This window comes from Lepisosteus platostomus, chromosome 21, assembly GCF_059453375.1.
Source record: "Lepisosteus platostomus isolate fLepPlt1 chromosome 21, fLepPlt1.hap1, whole genome shotgun sequence".
Classification (NCBI taxonomy): domain Eukaryota; kingdom Metazoa; phylum Chordata; class Actinopteri; order Semionotiformes; family Lepisosteidae; genus Lepisosteus; species Lepisosteus platostomus.
The window spans coordinates 3,599,268-3,613,604 of NC_142631.1; the positions used below are offsets into that span (position 1 = coordinate 3,599,268).

Genomic DNA, 14,337 nt, shown 5'->3' on the forward strand with positions numbered 1-14,337 from the left:
TGCAAAAGAACAAGGAAAGGTTTATCCCATGCTGAAAAGAGAAGAAAAGAAACGTTTCGGCTGTGGAGAGTTCTTCGGGTGCCAAGCTGAAGAAGGCTCCACAGCCGAAATGTTGCGTTTCTTTTCTTCAGTATTAAATTAAACCACTGTTATGACCACAAGTACCTTCAGTGTGTCCCACTGAGCTGTCAAAATCTTAACGGATTAATACAACATGCTTAATTAGACCTCTCCAAATGTTTCCAGCTGCCGCTGCTTCCAGATGTTAATGGGAAGCCGGAAAAACAGACCTAACGGGCAAAGGGCTAGATCATCTGTGGGTTACACTGCAAAACCAAGAGCACAGTTGGAATTGGGAGTATCAAGAAGCAGAAGCAGGAAACTGCTGGTTAGAATCTGGGTCACGTGACCAGAAGTCCCCAATCAGCAATCGGGCTCCTTGCAGCGAGACAGTGAGAGACACACCCCTCCTCCAATCAGTGCTAACTCTCCTGTATGACCCCACGGAGCTTGTACATGTGAAAAGGCGAGCGTGTCTGAATGGTGGGCGCGGCAGAAGAGCACATTTGCCGGCCCTCCTCCTCCCTTCCGGTCCCACCATTCCGCACTGGGCGAAGGCGATTCTCGGTGGGAGCATCCGTACCGACATGAGCCGCCTGTACTCGTCCAGCCTCTGCTTGCTGGAGGCGATGAAGAGGCCTCCGTTCTGGATCCAGCCGGTGTGAAGGCCGGTCTCCCGCTCCAGGTCGCAGCTCACCACCTGCCTGGTGTGGGCCAGGAGCTCCACCTCCACGTCGCTGGGCCGCAGCTGCCAGAGCAGGCCTGCACAGAGGGACCCTCCGCAGTCAGTGCACAGCCCACCCCTCCGCATTCTCCCCGTCACTGACAACCAGCTGCCTCTTAAAGGGGAACTGCAATGCCGTCTTGACATTCCGAGGTTAGAAAGAACCGGCACTGATGAGGGCAATCCGTGGGAAATTTTAAAACCGCCATGAAAGTCAAATGCACACAGTAACTTGTAAAACCTCCCATTTGCACCACAAATAGATTAAAATTTCCAGATATGCACAGCGCCATGTTCTGCGATTCAGAACGAGGCAACCAAACTTCCAGTGAGGTGAAGCAGCCCCATGACGCTGTAAACAAGCAGGCTTGTGAATACATCTCGTTTAATCCAACAGAACTATTGCTCTCGACCTTGAGACGATTTTGCCGATAAATGGGTCTTGCTTATTAACTTGGCAAGCAGATCGTGTTGGAACATTTCTGGGGCGGAACGTCTGCTGCACAACCTGAACTTATTCGCTCGCGCATCACAGTACATCAGTCATTACAGTGACTAGTGAGCGGGAAGGGCACAATGCGTGGGAGCTCGCGCTAGTGGCGAGACCAGGGGTTTGGGCCAACATGGCGGCTTCCAGGACTTTCACAAAGTCCACGATCTTCTGCTTGATTCAGAAGGCCTAAAAAAAAACGACAACATCCTAGACCATCAATGACTATTTTGTTACCAAGACTTGACAACCGGTCAGAGAAATCGGGACTGCAGTTCCCCTTGAAGTAACGGCCGGCGCGCACTTGAGAACAGGGTGCCAGCTCTTACCCGCCGTGTGCCAAGTGGTGCCCGCCGTGAGGCGGTCGCGTTCCAGGAGCACCACGTTGGTCATGCCCATTTTCGCCAGGTGGTACACGGTCTGGCACCCCAAGCTGCCTCCTCCGATCACAACAGCATCTGCAGACTCGGGCAGGGCTCTGGTGGGCCCGCTGGCTGCGCCCCCTTCCTGTTTCAGGGTTTTTTCGTAAGGGACGTTCTTCTCGGTCGGCTTCTCTCCTGGGCTGCTGTAGCAGCGCGTGACGGGGGGGCACAGAGACAGGAGGGAAGGCCTGTAGGCGGCAGCCCTCCTCACTGCTGTTGCCAGAAAGGCCATGGACACTTCTTATACTAGAACACAAGACAAGAGGCCGTCAGAGGTCAGGGGGTCAGGGGGTCAAGGGTCAGGTCAGCAGCAGCTTTCGGACCTCTGAGCACAACACGACGTGGTACCTCTCAGGCACGCCAAGCTGGCACCGTTTATACACGATCACAAAAACAGAAATCGATCATGCTTGCTTAACGATGGGAAATCGCCTTTAGTCTCACTCAGAAAGCAAAGTTGAGATCGCTAGTGCATAAAATAATACGTGAATGATGAAAAATTCCCATTTATTGCCCATTGCCCATTTATTTGCATGGGCAAATGTAAAGAATTTGTTCAGGGGTTTCCAGAACATCATTAGCCCAGCTATTGTAGTGTAACTTATCACTTCGTTAATACAGGCATGTACAATGCTGCATGAGGAAGTTAGGAAGCACAGGTGGCTTCTTGTCATGGCTACATGCAATATCTTTCAGGTGTACATATTTAACAAAACTATGGCAATCAGTGCCTGTCAACTGGTCAAAGAAAGGTTGTGATCCAGGTATTGAAAAGGAGTTAAAGCGAAAAGGAACAGGGATCGGTCCAATATTTGCAGACCCTGTTCGATTGTCCAAAACGTCCGTAACTGCTGGTCAATGCCTTAGTTTCCGATCAAAAGTGGACTGGATATAACGATCATGAAATGCAATAATAGACATTCACAAAGTATCATCAAAAATATGACGACCACAAACGAGCCTATGTAGTCGTCGGTCGTGTCGACGTGATTTTTAGGGAGCTAGACAAAAATTCCCCGTGCTCGGTTCTCTTTTCCCCCGTTTGACAACAACACAAAAGTATTCTCTCCGGTTAATGTCAGATTGAAGTTAAAAACCCGTCATAAGCGGACACGTCTGAACAGGGTAGCCCGTATAAAGTACAGTACTGAGAGACGATTTTACAGTGGACCTTTAAGTGCAACACTGCATAAAATAAATACTAATAAACGATAATAAAAAAAACACTTGCGCCAATACACAACACCGAGATATTTTATTCTTATTTGCCGGTATTGCTTTAATCTTCACTGCGGATCCCACCGTCAGGAGACGTCATTAACAAAATTACACACGCCACGTGCAAAACAACAGATCCAGACAACATCGGATAGGCATCCACCATCCTAAGGACAGCAGAGCACTGGAAATCCGCTCCAGAAATACATGCATAACAGTCATTCAGGTGCAGCGGTGCCATTCGGTCTTGAAACAGGCGGAGAAGTCTCCAGTTTCACTGACTTGGCGAAGTTTATGCGAAATTGAAGTCTTTACATATAGCTGTATGACACTGTCTCCCTCCCCCGCCAACTTACTTTCTTCCTCTTGGCGATCGCTTCTACATTCACACAACGTGTCGCAAGCGAAGAACACGCCACAAAAGTGTAAAACAAAGCAACACAGTAGCGTCCCGTTAAAATGGCTATATGTGCATGTCAGGACTCCATGCGGCGACATAGAGAGCAGCAGTAGCAAGCAGACGTTATTTCCGCCGACAGGGGAGCTCTCCACACTGAAACCAATTCCGATACATCAGTGGAAAGGCGTAGATACACACATTGTCACAATTTAACTAATTACAAAGCTGCAGGAACACGCGGGAGGCGCTTTTCAGTGGATAAATGAAATGCGGGCAGATATCAAGTTGTGGTTTGCAAGGGTGTCTGAAAGTATGACTGATTCCATTTGTTTAACTGTAAAATAGTCCGATTTAGTCTTTTAGTAACATTGGAAGTTTCCTATTGTGCCGATTACGAATACTTCTGTGCCAGTAGAGGTTTATTAATAATTAGCCACTAATTTGTGGATCGCTAGTTCGCATTCTGCGCACAGCTCAAACCCGTTGTCAAATTAGAGTTTATACTTCCTGCACGTTTTGAACTGATCCACATTTTATTTCGTATTCAGCTTCAACTCCTACTTACTTTCCCCTTCGGATAAATGCATCCGAGCCAACGGAAAAGGGTGAACAGAAAATGCCAAACGGACGTTTTGTACTAAAAGCACGCATCCTTTAACCAAAAACACCATTTTTGGCCGAGGGACTGCCGCATGTGACGTGTCACAATACCTGTTTATTCCTAGATTATGTAACACAGACACACCGGTCCTGCAGTGTAAAAAATAGTAAAGACGGAAGAATACAGTCGCGTTCTAAACCAAAAAACATTCCCAAATTCCAAATGACGTGTGCTACAGGGAAAGTGAAATCGGCAGTCAGGGGAATGGAAAAAGCAAACGGAATTAATAACAATTATTAATCTTGTAATCTCGAAACGGTTTCCTCTCACAAATCAGTTGCTTAAGAGGAGTTATCCTTTTACTGACCATATCAGGCTGGACATGGAACTTGCGCAATTGGGCCACTCCAGAACCGGGTTAGCTATAGGCGGTCACTGGCGTCTGCACACATGAAGCTTGTGTTGAAATAAAAGCTACGTGACAACCGGGACATTCTGATCTGACGGCGCAGGTTCAAATATTACCCTCAAGTCTTCTCCACAAGTCTTCAAGTCTTCTCCACACCGCGTTTGAGCGCTGCCTAGACTTGTCTCTACTAGTAGTTCAGGTGGGTAGCTGCGTCAGCATGCGTAGGCTGCAAAGGAACAAGTAATAGGTTTATTCCATGCTGAAAAAAAGAAGAAAGAGAACACAACGTTTCGGCCGTGGAGCCTTCTTCAGATTTGTGAGAGGAAACCGTTTCGAGATTACAAGATTAATAATGAAGATGACACCTGAAGAAGGCTCCACGGCCGAAACGTTGTGTTCTCTTTCTTCTTTTTTTCAGCATGGAATAAACCTATTACTTGTTCCTTTGTCTCTACTAGACCGAGACTCTGCAGTTGTAGCTCGGCAGTGCAGCAGAGCACGACAGAATTGTCGTTGCCTGAAACGACAGAGGCAACATCTGTCACGAAGCAAACTGATAGCAGTTGGGAGAAGATGGGATTCTTTGATCTGCAGTGTCCAAATAAAAGACTGAGAGAAAAGGGTGTTTTTGTTTCATTGATTTTAAAACGTCACCTGTTTTGGAACCTTTCGGACAAAAGCCGGGCCGCGTGAGGTTCCTTTGTCCTGAAACAAAATGATTTTTATTCATTTCAAAACGTCGATACATCACAACAACTTCCATGTCTCACGGTAAGGAGCATGCATCACCACTTATCTGTTCACGGTGGTGCAAGGCGGGGAAGTCTAAATATAAATCTGATTCTGCAACATTTGAAGTCAAAGTTAGCATCCAGGAAAAGCTGTTCCTGGCTGTTAATATAGCAGGATATTAGCTCTTAAGGATCTAAGCACAGCAATTCTGGTCTAATTAAAAGACCCAGACGATTCTTGCGCTGTGTTTAGGAGTCTACGCTCAAGAGTTATATATATGGACACACTAGACCCTGTACTCCATTTCCTCATCTAAGCTCTCTCTCCCCTTGTTTACCATCGGCAACCACAGCTGCTGCTGAATTTGTAGAGCAGAGCAACCCTGCCTTTCAGAGAGATCCAATCAGAACTTCACATCCGGTCTCGGCCCCCAGAATTAGCCAGCTCCCGGAACTGAACTCTGCCCGAAACGTCACTGGAGTGCATGTTTCTATCAAGACACACAAAAGCTCTCACTGTGTTTAGGTATATAAATTGGAAATTCGTTTGGACAATTGCTGATAAATACTGTCGTACAAATAAAGTTAAAGAAATTTCATTTAAGATCGTTCATAGGTTTTATCCCGTTAAATTGACATTTTCTAGATTTAAACATAAACAAGATGACTTATGTGTATTTTGTAATAATGAGAAGGAATCCCTGTTACATTTGTTAGTTAACTACATATATACAAAACTGTTTTGGGTAGATCTGCAAAATGTTATTGTTCAACATTTAAAGGTAAATTTTAAATTGAAAGATTTTGATATTGTTTTATAGTTTGTTAGATCTGATTGGGATAAAGGCTATGTTTTTATCATTGATCTGTTCATTATTTTGGCTGAATACTTTATCCCCAGAAGTAAATGGTCTAATACTGCTCCCTCTATTCATGCTTTTAAAGTTGAATTCCTTCTTTATTTTAATTCTATTAGAAATTTAGAGAATCAAAAGGCAAGACATACAATGGAAATATGTAAAAGGTATCATTTTTTAGTTCGTACAATTGTGAATTCCTCTGGCTGTGAAGTGACTATTTCTGTATCTATTTCAATATTTTGTCTCCTTTTTTGTATTTCTGGTGTTTAAATAAAAACACACAAAAGCTACTTTCTTCCTGGGCTTGCATATCTCTCTTCCTCTGCTTACACTACTTAATACCATATTTGAGGAAATTTGAACGCGTACAGTAAATTGGACGAGTTGCAAAGCTTTTTGATCGGATGAAATAGCATTTGCTCCACTTTTGTGCTATCCAGCCAAGATTCAGGTTTGAATAATCTATTTTATTTACTGTACACACCTGCGCCGTCTCCAGCTACCTGTTGCAATGTCGTTTTTGTTCTTGCGTTATTTTCCAACACAGGAAACACAAAAAGGGGCGGGGAGGGTATCTGAAATATCTGAAAATGTTGTTTTTCATGAGTTATTTATAATTTCATATTGTTACTAGGTAGAAGAAGCATAAATCCCGATTTCAAAATAATTTGGAAACTTTTAAAACCATTCCTAACACTAGAGGGCGATGCCGTACTACCAAACACAAAACTTTCATTCAGCGAAGAAACACCTTCTTACAACTTCAGTCTGCGAGGACCAGTTAGGGTCAGAGTATTGACCCAGCCTATGTGGAATTACCTAACCTTAACATTCACGGTGTGGAAATGTAAAATTGGGTAACCTGCTTGTTTATTAGACATTTTCAAAGTCTTCAAGTGCTTAAAAGCACTGACAACTACATTTCTTTAAGTGTAAAACAGCTTTAATTACAGAAGTCTGTGTACAATTAAAGAGTTTATGTTTATCTGTTCCAATTATAAATTACTTAGATTTTATTTTCAAGCTTTGCCCACAATGTATAAAGATAAAGAGGCTCAAGGAATGCACTACTTTTCACTGAATCTCAATGTGAGAACAGGAGCCAGTTATATTAACTGCCTTGAATGCTCCTTCTGTAGGATGTGATATAAACCCAAGGTATTGTTGCAAGTTGTAGTAATAACAGCAGAACTAGGTGATGCACAGTTTGCCTGTTTTGACTTTAACTGAGCTACAGTTGTATGCAAAAGCTCAGGCGCCCCTGGCCAAATTGCATGTTTTGTTGATTTTCTAAATGAAGGGAAGTGAACACAACCTCTGCAGCGAACAACCTTAAACTTGACATATTTCTGCAACTTGTAATGCACAGTTCCTCTTTATTTGCTGAATTTAACAGCCTGAAAAAAATAAAAAGGTAAATGTGGCATGTGCAAAAGTTTGGTCCAATGGATCCAGTTGATCCACTAGTGTTTTTTTATTTTTTTTTGGAAGGTCTCCGAACGTAATTGACTCGTTAGGCTTTAATCTAAGTCAGGCGATGACTAGAAAAGAAAGACTGCTAGCTGGCTGCAAGAAACGTTTGGAGGCTGTGATTCCTGCCACAGGAGACGTTACTAAGTACTGACTGATAGGGCGCCCAAACGTTTGCAAATGCCACAGTTACGGTTTTATATTTTTCAATCTGTTAAATTCAGCAATAGTAACTGTGCATTAAAATCTGCAGAAATATGCAGAGTTTAAGTTTGTTCGCTGCAGCCGTCCTGTTCGCTTAGAAAATCAACAAAACATAATTTGGCACCACAAACGTTTGCACACAACTGTATATAAACTAATATAATGTCGAGGAACAACATAAACCAAGCTTTAACTTAAAAGCATCATGAGTGCAATCGATCACAGAGAGGCTAATGTCTTTTTTGAGTATAGTACAGCTGGGATAAAAGCAGATTTGCCTGTTATTCTGGTTGCTTTTCAATATTTATTTTTTTAGGTCAGAAACACTGTCAGAAATGCCAGCAAGCCTAATGTACTTGAGACTTAGTTTGCCCAAAACATAAGAAACTAACCCAGGAAGCAGGAGTTCCTTCAGAATCCCAAAGTCCCAAATATCCCATACAAAATTCTTTTATGACCAACATCTGCCCTTATTTTTTTTTAAATCATGTAATACAATTGAAGTGACGAGGAGAGAGACATGTACAAAGTTTAGTTCCTGATAACATTCATCTCAACCTGCAGATCAGATAATGATCCCCCATAGATCAATTGCCTGTGCCGATTCCACTACTTTGTACATTTTTATCTTCCCGATAAAAAAAGAACTTGTCTTTGAGAGCTAATCAAGAAATATGACCTTCAGAGTGCAGTACTTTACCTTTCTTTTTAGAGCACCTCAAATGGTCTGTAATTTCACACTGTTGCAGATGGAAATGTAGGCGTTTGTTGCACAAATAAAATAAGCCAAAGGAGGCTAGAAATCCTGGAAAATATATCTAAAATATTCTCGGTTATGTTCATGTGTTTCATGCACCACCCAGGCAGGTTTAATGTGAAATTGCACCCACAGATGGTAAAATGCAAAAGGCTCATGCAAAGTTTCCAGCTGATCAACTACGTGTACATACAAATATAGAAAAAAACAGGATTCAATGCATAATGTTTGCTGCTTTAGTCTTTCGTGCTATTTCAAACTAAAAACTATTTAGACATGCACTGTATGCCCTATTAATGTGACAGTTGCACAAAAAATACTCATATTCATTGTTAAGACTAAAAAAACAAATTGATGAATAGTGAAGCTAAATTTATTAAATGCTTGGATAAAACTTTCAAAGTACAATGGGGACACAGAATGCATTATCAATAGTGAGAGTGCAATAAATCTATGGTGATCAATAATCATCAACAATTTCAGGATGATAACAGTGTAATGATTTACCAGAATGTTTGACTCAAATCTATATCCTTGGTTTAATGGCAGCTCTGGTTTATGAGCAGAGCAAGATCCATTTTTAAATGCAGCGTATAAATCAGCTCATGAACAGGCACACACAGCACACCTTGTGGAAAAAGGGAGCCTTTTCTGTCCTTGAAAACAGCCAAAAAAGTTCAATGGCATTTTGTGCACAACCTAAACCCAAAGAACTCAACCTAAAGATTCCTATGTATTTCATCAATGTGTAATTGAGTCAGAGCCACCTGATTTACTGCAAGATGTACACAGTTTCATTTATAGTTTGAATTGAATGAAGCTTGAAAGGAACAGATCATATCATGTGAATATTCCTAAGTAGTTTCCCACTTGTATGCGTTTTTTCACTTGTAAGGTGATTTTTCACCTTTATTGCACACACACAGATAAGGGCTCGTTTTACCGAATCACTCTTCCAGTAAAGCTTCCTTCGGGAAACTTTCAAGACCAGAGCAAGCACTCCAGAATCCTTCATTTCCTCCGGGTATATTCAGCTCTCTCTCTCTCTCTGTCAATAATTCAAGCCACTTTTCTGGGCAACTGCTTGTGTGGGCCGGCCAGCCATCCGAGTTAAGAAGTCAGTATTTAAAAAAAAAACAGAATAGGTCATGGATTTAGCATGGTCTGTCCTTTTTAAATGCTGTGTTCTAGCCATGACACTGTCTCCGAGAATGACAAATCTCGCATGATTACACTTCTACCTTGCGAACAAAAATAAAATCCCTAAAATGACACAGAACACACAGCAAGGAACGGAAGTAACAAGATGATCGTGGCGTGGAGCCCACTAAACAGAGCGCGCAGAAAAGGAACTGCTGGTACAGTATCGTTTTTTTTTTCACGGAAACAGAAGCTTGGCCTTGTCCACAAGGTAAGAGACATTGCTGATATGCTGCACTGCGAGAAGCCTCACTACAGACAACGTGGATTCAACGCGTGTGGAGGAAACGTGGGGCGTGTTTGACAGAGATCGTCGCTGTCCTCCCCTCTTTAACCCCAGTTTGGCTAAACCAGTTAAAAACTGGTTACAACCCTCCCTGACAACTGTTCCTCTTACGTTTTAGAACTGACCACACAGAAAGCAAAGCCCAAAGTTAAAAGAGCTGGTCGCGAAAGTAACATTTTCTATCATCTCCTGCGTGTCTGACACACGCCGGGGTTTCTAGTTAAAAAGAAAGCATGCCCCCCTGTGATTTATGAGCTGCAATAAATTAGATATATAAGCTGGGGGAAGAGTGAAAGTTTCCGCACTAGAAGCGGAGCTGTCAAGGTAAGAGGACTTCATTCTTACGTGTCTCGTCCTCACATGGAGTCTGTCCTCGGTCGGCAAAAGCCATGAATTGTTCAAAACCCTTACCAAACTGAAGGTTTTCTCTGCTTTTGATGACTTGCGAAACATATTCTGTTTAAAGAAACAAAAGGTCATGCAAGTCTAGATATTTTAAAGAGGTGTGCTGTGACAAAGGGGGATCAGATTAGTTCCTCGTTAAATATAGCTCAAAGCACCGCGCATTCGTACTGAAAATGACATCGCATTTTGTCTCTGCTTTTCTACCACTTGCAGCCATGCCTGTCTTTTCTCTTTGTAGATCTGACATTAATTATCACTGATAAATCCTGATAATTCTTTGCCATCTCTCCTGACTGTTCCTTCCAGATGAAGCTGAGGGTTTTAGTTGTCCTTGCTCTCCTGCAAGGGAGTGTAACGTGCCTCCAGTCAGATCCCAACGTGCCCCAAAATCTGAAGGAGATAGTGGAGAAGACTGTACAAGCCAAGAAAGGTAAACAGTACAATTCCTTACTGATCACGGAGCTTTTACTAGATGGGCTGGAATGTGGTAGAGAACATTTCTAATTTTGCAGATCCTTTTGTTTTATTTTCTAAAATTAAAAACTGAAGATTATAAAAGGCAAATTCAGAGAACAACGACAGATTAATTGGTCTTAGTGAGCACTTAATGCAAATCTATATATAGCGTGTTATTCTACCTCACAGGTCTATGGTATCTTTAAGAGAAAGCATACCATCACAACATTAGGAATGTCTTTTAATTCTACTTTGCAGACTTTATTAATAGTTAGCAGCCATGGATGGCTGTGATACCCTTATTAGGGCTCATCATTATGCAAGACAGATGTAATTTGGGTATTAATCAGTTTAAACCATTTCACAAAGCTATAAAGCAGACCCCCTCTCAAGAGACTTTCTGCATGGCCTTTCCTAAAACCTGTAGGAGCTCACATTGCTTGCTCACTTTTTTTTTTTTTGCTTCTTGGCACAAGCAATGAAACGCTTATTTGCGTGTACGCTCTGAGGCGAAGACATTAAGGGGTCACCAAAACATAAACGGGGAACAGCAGCAGCAGCAACAAAAGTTAAATAACATAAAACCTAAAAAGCAAGTCAGACAAACAGTCAGTAATCTGACAGCCTGTGGGAAGAAACTGTCTCTGAATCAGGAGGTTCATGCCTTTATGCTCCTATAACGCGTACCAGAGGGAAGAGGAGAGAAAAGTAAGAAAAAAGGATGATTTCTCACTTCTCACTTATAAATTCTATTGAGCATTAACAGTCAGCCACCCTTACAGCAAGCCTGTGATTTTTAGACCTTGCCCTATTCCTCTTTGCAGTAGACTAGAGCCAACCGGCACTACTGTATTACCTGTATTTCTCCACTGAAAACCAAGATATACATCATTAAGAAGGTGTACACGTTTTCCTCTTGCAGAGCCCTTCCTGAATCCTAACCTGGAGGACGTAGAGCCTCCTCCTGCCACCGACGTTGCGGTGGGTCACCCAGAAAACCCCGCCGGGCTCGTGCCCCAGGAGGGGGAGAAGTCCGTGTCGATCTTCGGAGACAACGTCAGCCTGAAGTGGGTCAGCTGGAACGGTTCCCTCCCCAACGGGGCGGTGGGCATCTGGAACGGCTACGCGTCACGCCTGGACTACGTCTGCAAATTCAACTGCGAGGCCGGCTTCTACAACGCCAACAAGGGCCCTTACTGTCTCTACCCCTACGGCGAGAAAGAGTACTATGCCGCCGAATTTGAGGTCTTGGTAAACGAGGACAATTTCGAGTTCCTGGAGTGGAAGGAGGGATCCTACGGATCGGTCCCTCCCAGCCCCGTCAGGACCTGCGCCGGGATCGGGATCTACGTCGGGAAAAACAAGTACGGCTTAGGAAAGGTCGTCCCCCAGCACGAAGCCTTCTTCCTGCCCTGGGAAGGGTACGAGTACTGGTACAAGCACTACCAGGTCCTCGCCATCAACAGGGAGGCCTACAGCCAGCACATCTCCCACGTGGAGTACGGCGTCGACCAGATCGAGCTGTTCCACCACCCGCCCGAGACCCTCAGGCTGTCCAGCGTCACGAACAACGAGTGCCAGACGGTGAAGAAGACGGTTCGCATTGAAAAGACCACCGAAGTGGAGACGAGCTGGAACATTGGTCGCTCCACGCTCCTCGGCATCGCTTCCAGCATCAGCGCCAAGATCCCGCTCATCGGCACGGCCTCGGTGGAGTTCACCGCCGAGAAGACCCTCCAGTTCTCCCGGGGCACCACCCTGGTGGAGTCCATCAGCCACGCCGTCTCCGTGGAGCTCAGCATCCCCCCCAACCACTCGTGCACCGTGAGAATGGAGGGGAAGAAGATCACCGCCGACATTCCCTTTACCGCCCGGCTGAGCCGGACCTACGCCAACGGAGAGACGCACTGGACTTCCGTCTCGGGCAAGTACGACGGCGTGCAGATAGGGGAGTTCAGAGCGGTGGTGGATCGCTGTGAGCCCGTCGCAGACGCCCAGCCGTGCCCATCTGCTTAGATCCACAAACCGGATAATGCTCTCCCGCCCCCTCTACTGGATCGCAAGTATGCTACCCAGAATTCATAGCAGGCAACTGTTCCCAAGAACCCGAATCGCAATCGTTTGGCATAATACCCAACTGCTGTATTCGAAACTCAAACTGGAAGAAAAAAACAAACAAGGGCAGAATAAGAAAAGGTGAACTCAATTAGAATTAGATCAATTGTAACAAAGATCTGTACAATAAATCTCGAAACTCCCCCTTTTGTTTGCGTGTGGTTTTTTGCTTTAGATTTCTCTGTAGTTTAAGAAATTAAACTATTCTCATAGCATTTTGCACATTACCTCCTTACCCCTATTACTACTATGATTATGAAAGAAAGCATAATGAGGTGCTGTACATCAGTATATTGGAAACATTTCAGAGCTAGGTTGCTACTCAGAGCAAACTTCACCAGAAAAATACCAGATACACAAACATAAAACATAACAATTGTTTTCTGGTATATTACTTACTGTCATTCAAAATTAATCATATTACTTGCCTACATATACTAGCTCTGCCAGCTGAAATTCATGGCAGACACTGAATGTGACGAGATTCACCTTCTGAGCAGCATTTCCTTATGCTAGGTAATTGGCGACAACATTTATACAAATGCGCAAACTATTTGTTCTTGAGACCTCTTTTCATAAGCAAGTCCTAAGACTACGACTTATGCATATGCTGTATAGGTTGGAATTAAGAAATGTAAAAAAACGAACGCCTCCAGATTCCTCCCACAGTCCAAAGATATGCTTGTAGGTTAACTGGCTGTGGTGTGAGGGTGGCTGTGTTTGTGCCCTGTGATGGACTGGCATCATGTCTAGGTTGTACCCTGGTTTGTGCCCATTGCTTGCTGGGATGGACTCCCCTGCAACCCTGAATTGGACGATTTAAGCTAGAAAATAAATGGATGGATGGAAAAAAACTAAACTCTCATATATTTGAGAAAAAATTAATACTATGCTCCAAAAACAGAATTTTTAAAATTAAAAATAAAGAAATCCATTGCCTGCTGAAAAGATGTGGATTTACATTGTGCTTTCAAACGTTTCCAGACATTACACGTTCGGCACTGCTCGTGATACACAGTTAAAAGATTTGGTTGATCCTTTTCAAGTACAGTATTATTAAAGGAGGAGTGGTTGTCAGCTCAGCAACCATTCAAAGGCCTAGTGAAGGAAAAAAGCTACACATAGGGGCAGAGGCAAAGAAGATGGAGGAAGTCTGAGGCACTCTGAGGATTACAGGAAAGAGGAATTGCAGACCTGAAGTCAGGGGAGGGTGTACTCAGACTGAAACAGCCAGCAGATGTACCCAGCATGCTCCGGCCCCAATAACGCCCACCTGTCGGGACCACCGCCGCCATGCAGCTCCACAGCCTCCTACCAGTACGGAAAGGAAGACCGCATGGTCTCCCACTGACCTTCCTGGGAGCCAGCAGCTGACTGCCCGAACAAGCCCCCTTGAGCCAGCGACATCAGGGAGACAGAGCCCGACCCGAGCATCATGGGAACCCCAATCCCAGCATTCCACCTCCCTCAAGGTCACTGACAAAACGCAAACCGGAAGTCCCGAGCAGAAAACTACATGGACGCACTTT

General features: G+C 43.9%; 2 protein-coding genes across 7 annotated transcripts in view; one reads left to right on the plus strand and one right to left on the minus strand.

The window, feature by feature from the left end:
- sardh (sarcosine dehydrogenase) overlaps positions 1-4,459 on the minus strand; it is a 124,783-nt gene extending 120,324 nt beyond the window's left edge. The window contains exons 1-3 of one of the 5 annotated variants that reach the window (XM_088615493.1): positions 4,441-4,459; positions 1,604-1,942; positions 644-822 (exon numbers count right to left, since the gene is read on the minus strand). In XM_088615493.1, the coding sequence (XP_088471619.1) occupies positions 644-822; positions 1,604-1,928 (504 nt within the window). In that variant the 5' untranslated portion in view covers positions 1,929-1,942; positions 4,441-4,459. The other 4 variants (XM_088615492.1, XM_088615491.1, XM_088615490.1 and 1 more) reach the window with 4 other exon arrangements.
- Positions 4,460-9,637: 5,178 nt separating this feature from the next.
- Positions 9,638-12,951, plus strand: LOC148643908 (natterin-3-like). Of its 2 annotated transcripts, none has more exons than XM_088614993.1 (3): positions 9,638-9,757; positions 10,544-10,667; positions 11,616-12,951. In XM_088614993.1, the coding sequence occupies exons 1-3, from the start codon at positions 9,653-9,655 to the stop codon at positions 12,707-12,709; spliced, it is 1,323 nt and encodes a 440-aa protein (XP_088471119.1). In that variant the 5' UTR covers positions 9,638-9,652; the 3' UTR covers positions 12,710-12,951. The 2 variants fall into 2 exon arrangements, with proteins under 2 accessions (XP_088471119.1, XP_088471120.1); XM_088614994.1 differs by lacking the exon at positions 9,638-9,757 and adding an exon at positions 10,024-10,156.
- The last annotated feature ends 1,386 nt before the right edge of the window (positions 12,952-14,337 follow it).

Excerpts from the sequence above, each read along its gene's own strand:
- LOC148643908 (XM_088614993.1), top strand. The coding sequence starts at position 9,653 with ATGATCGTGGCGTGGAGCCCACTAAACAGAGCGCGCAGAAAAGGAACT. Across the intron at positions 9,758-10,543 it reads AGCTTGGCCTTGTCCACAAG|ATGAAGCTGAGGGTTTTAGT; the intron begins GTAAGAGACATT and ends TGTTCCTTCCAG. Across the intron at positions 10,668-11,615 it reads GACTGTACAAGCCAAGAAAG|AGCCCTTCCTGAATCCTAAC; the intron begins GTAAACAGTACA and ends TTCCTCTTGCAG.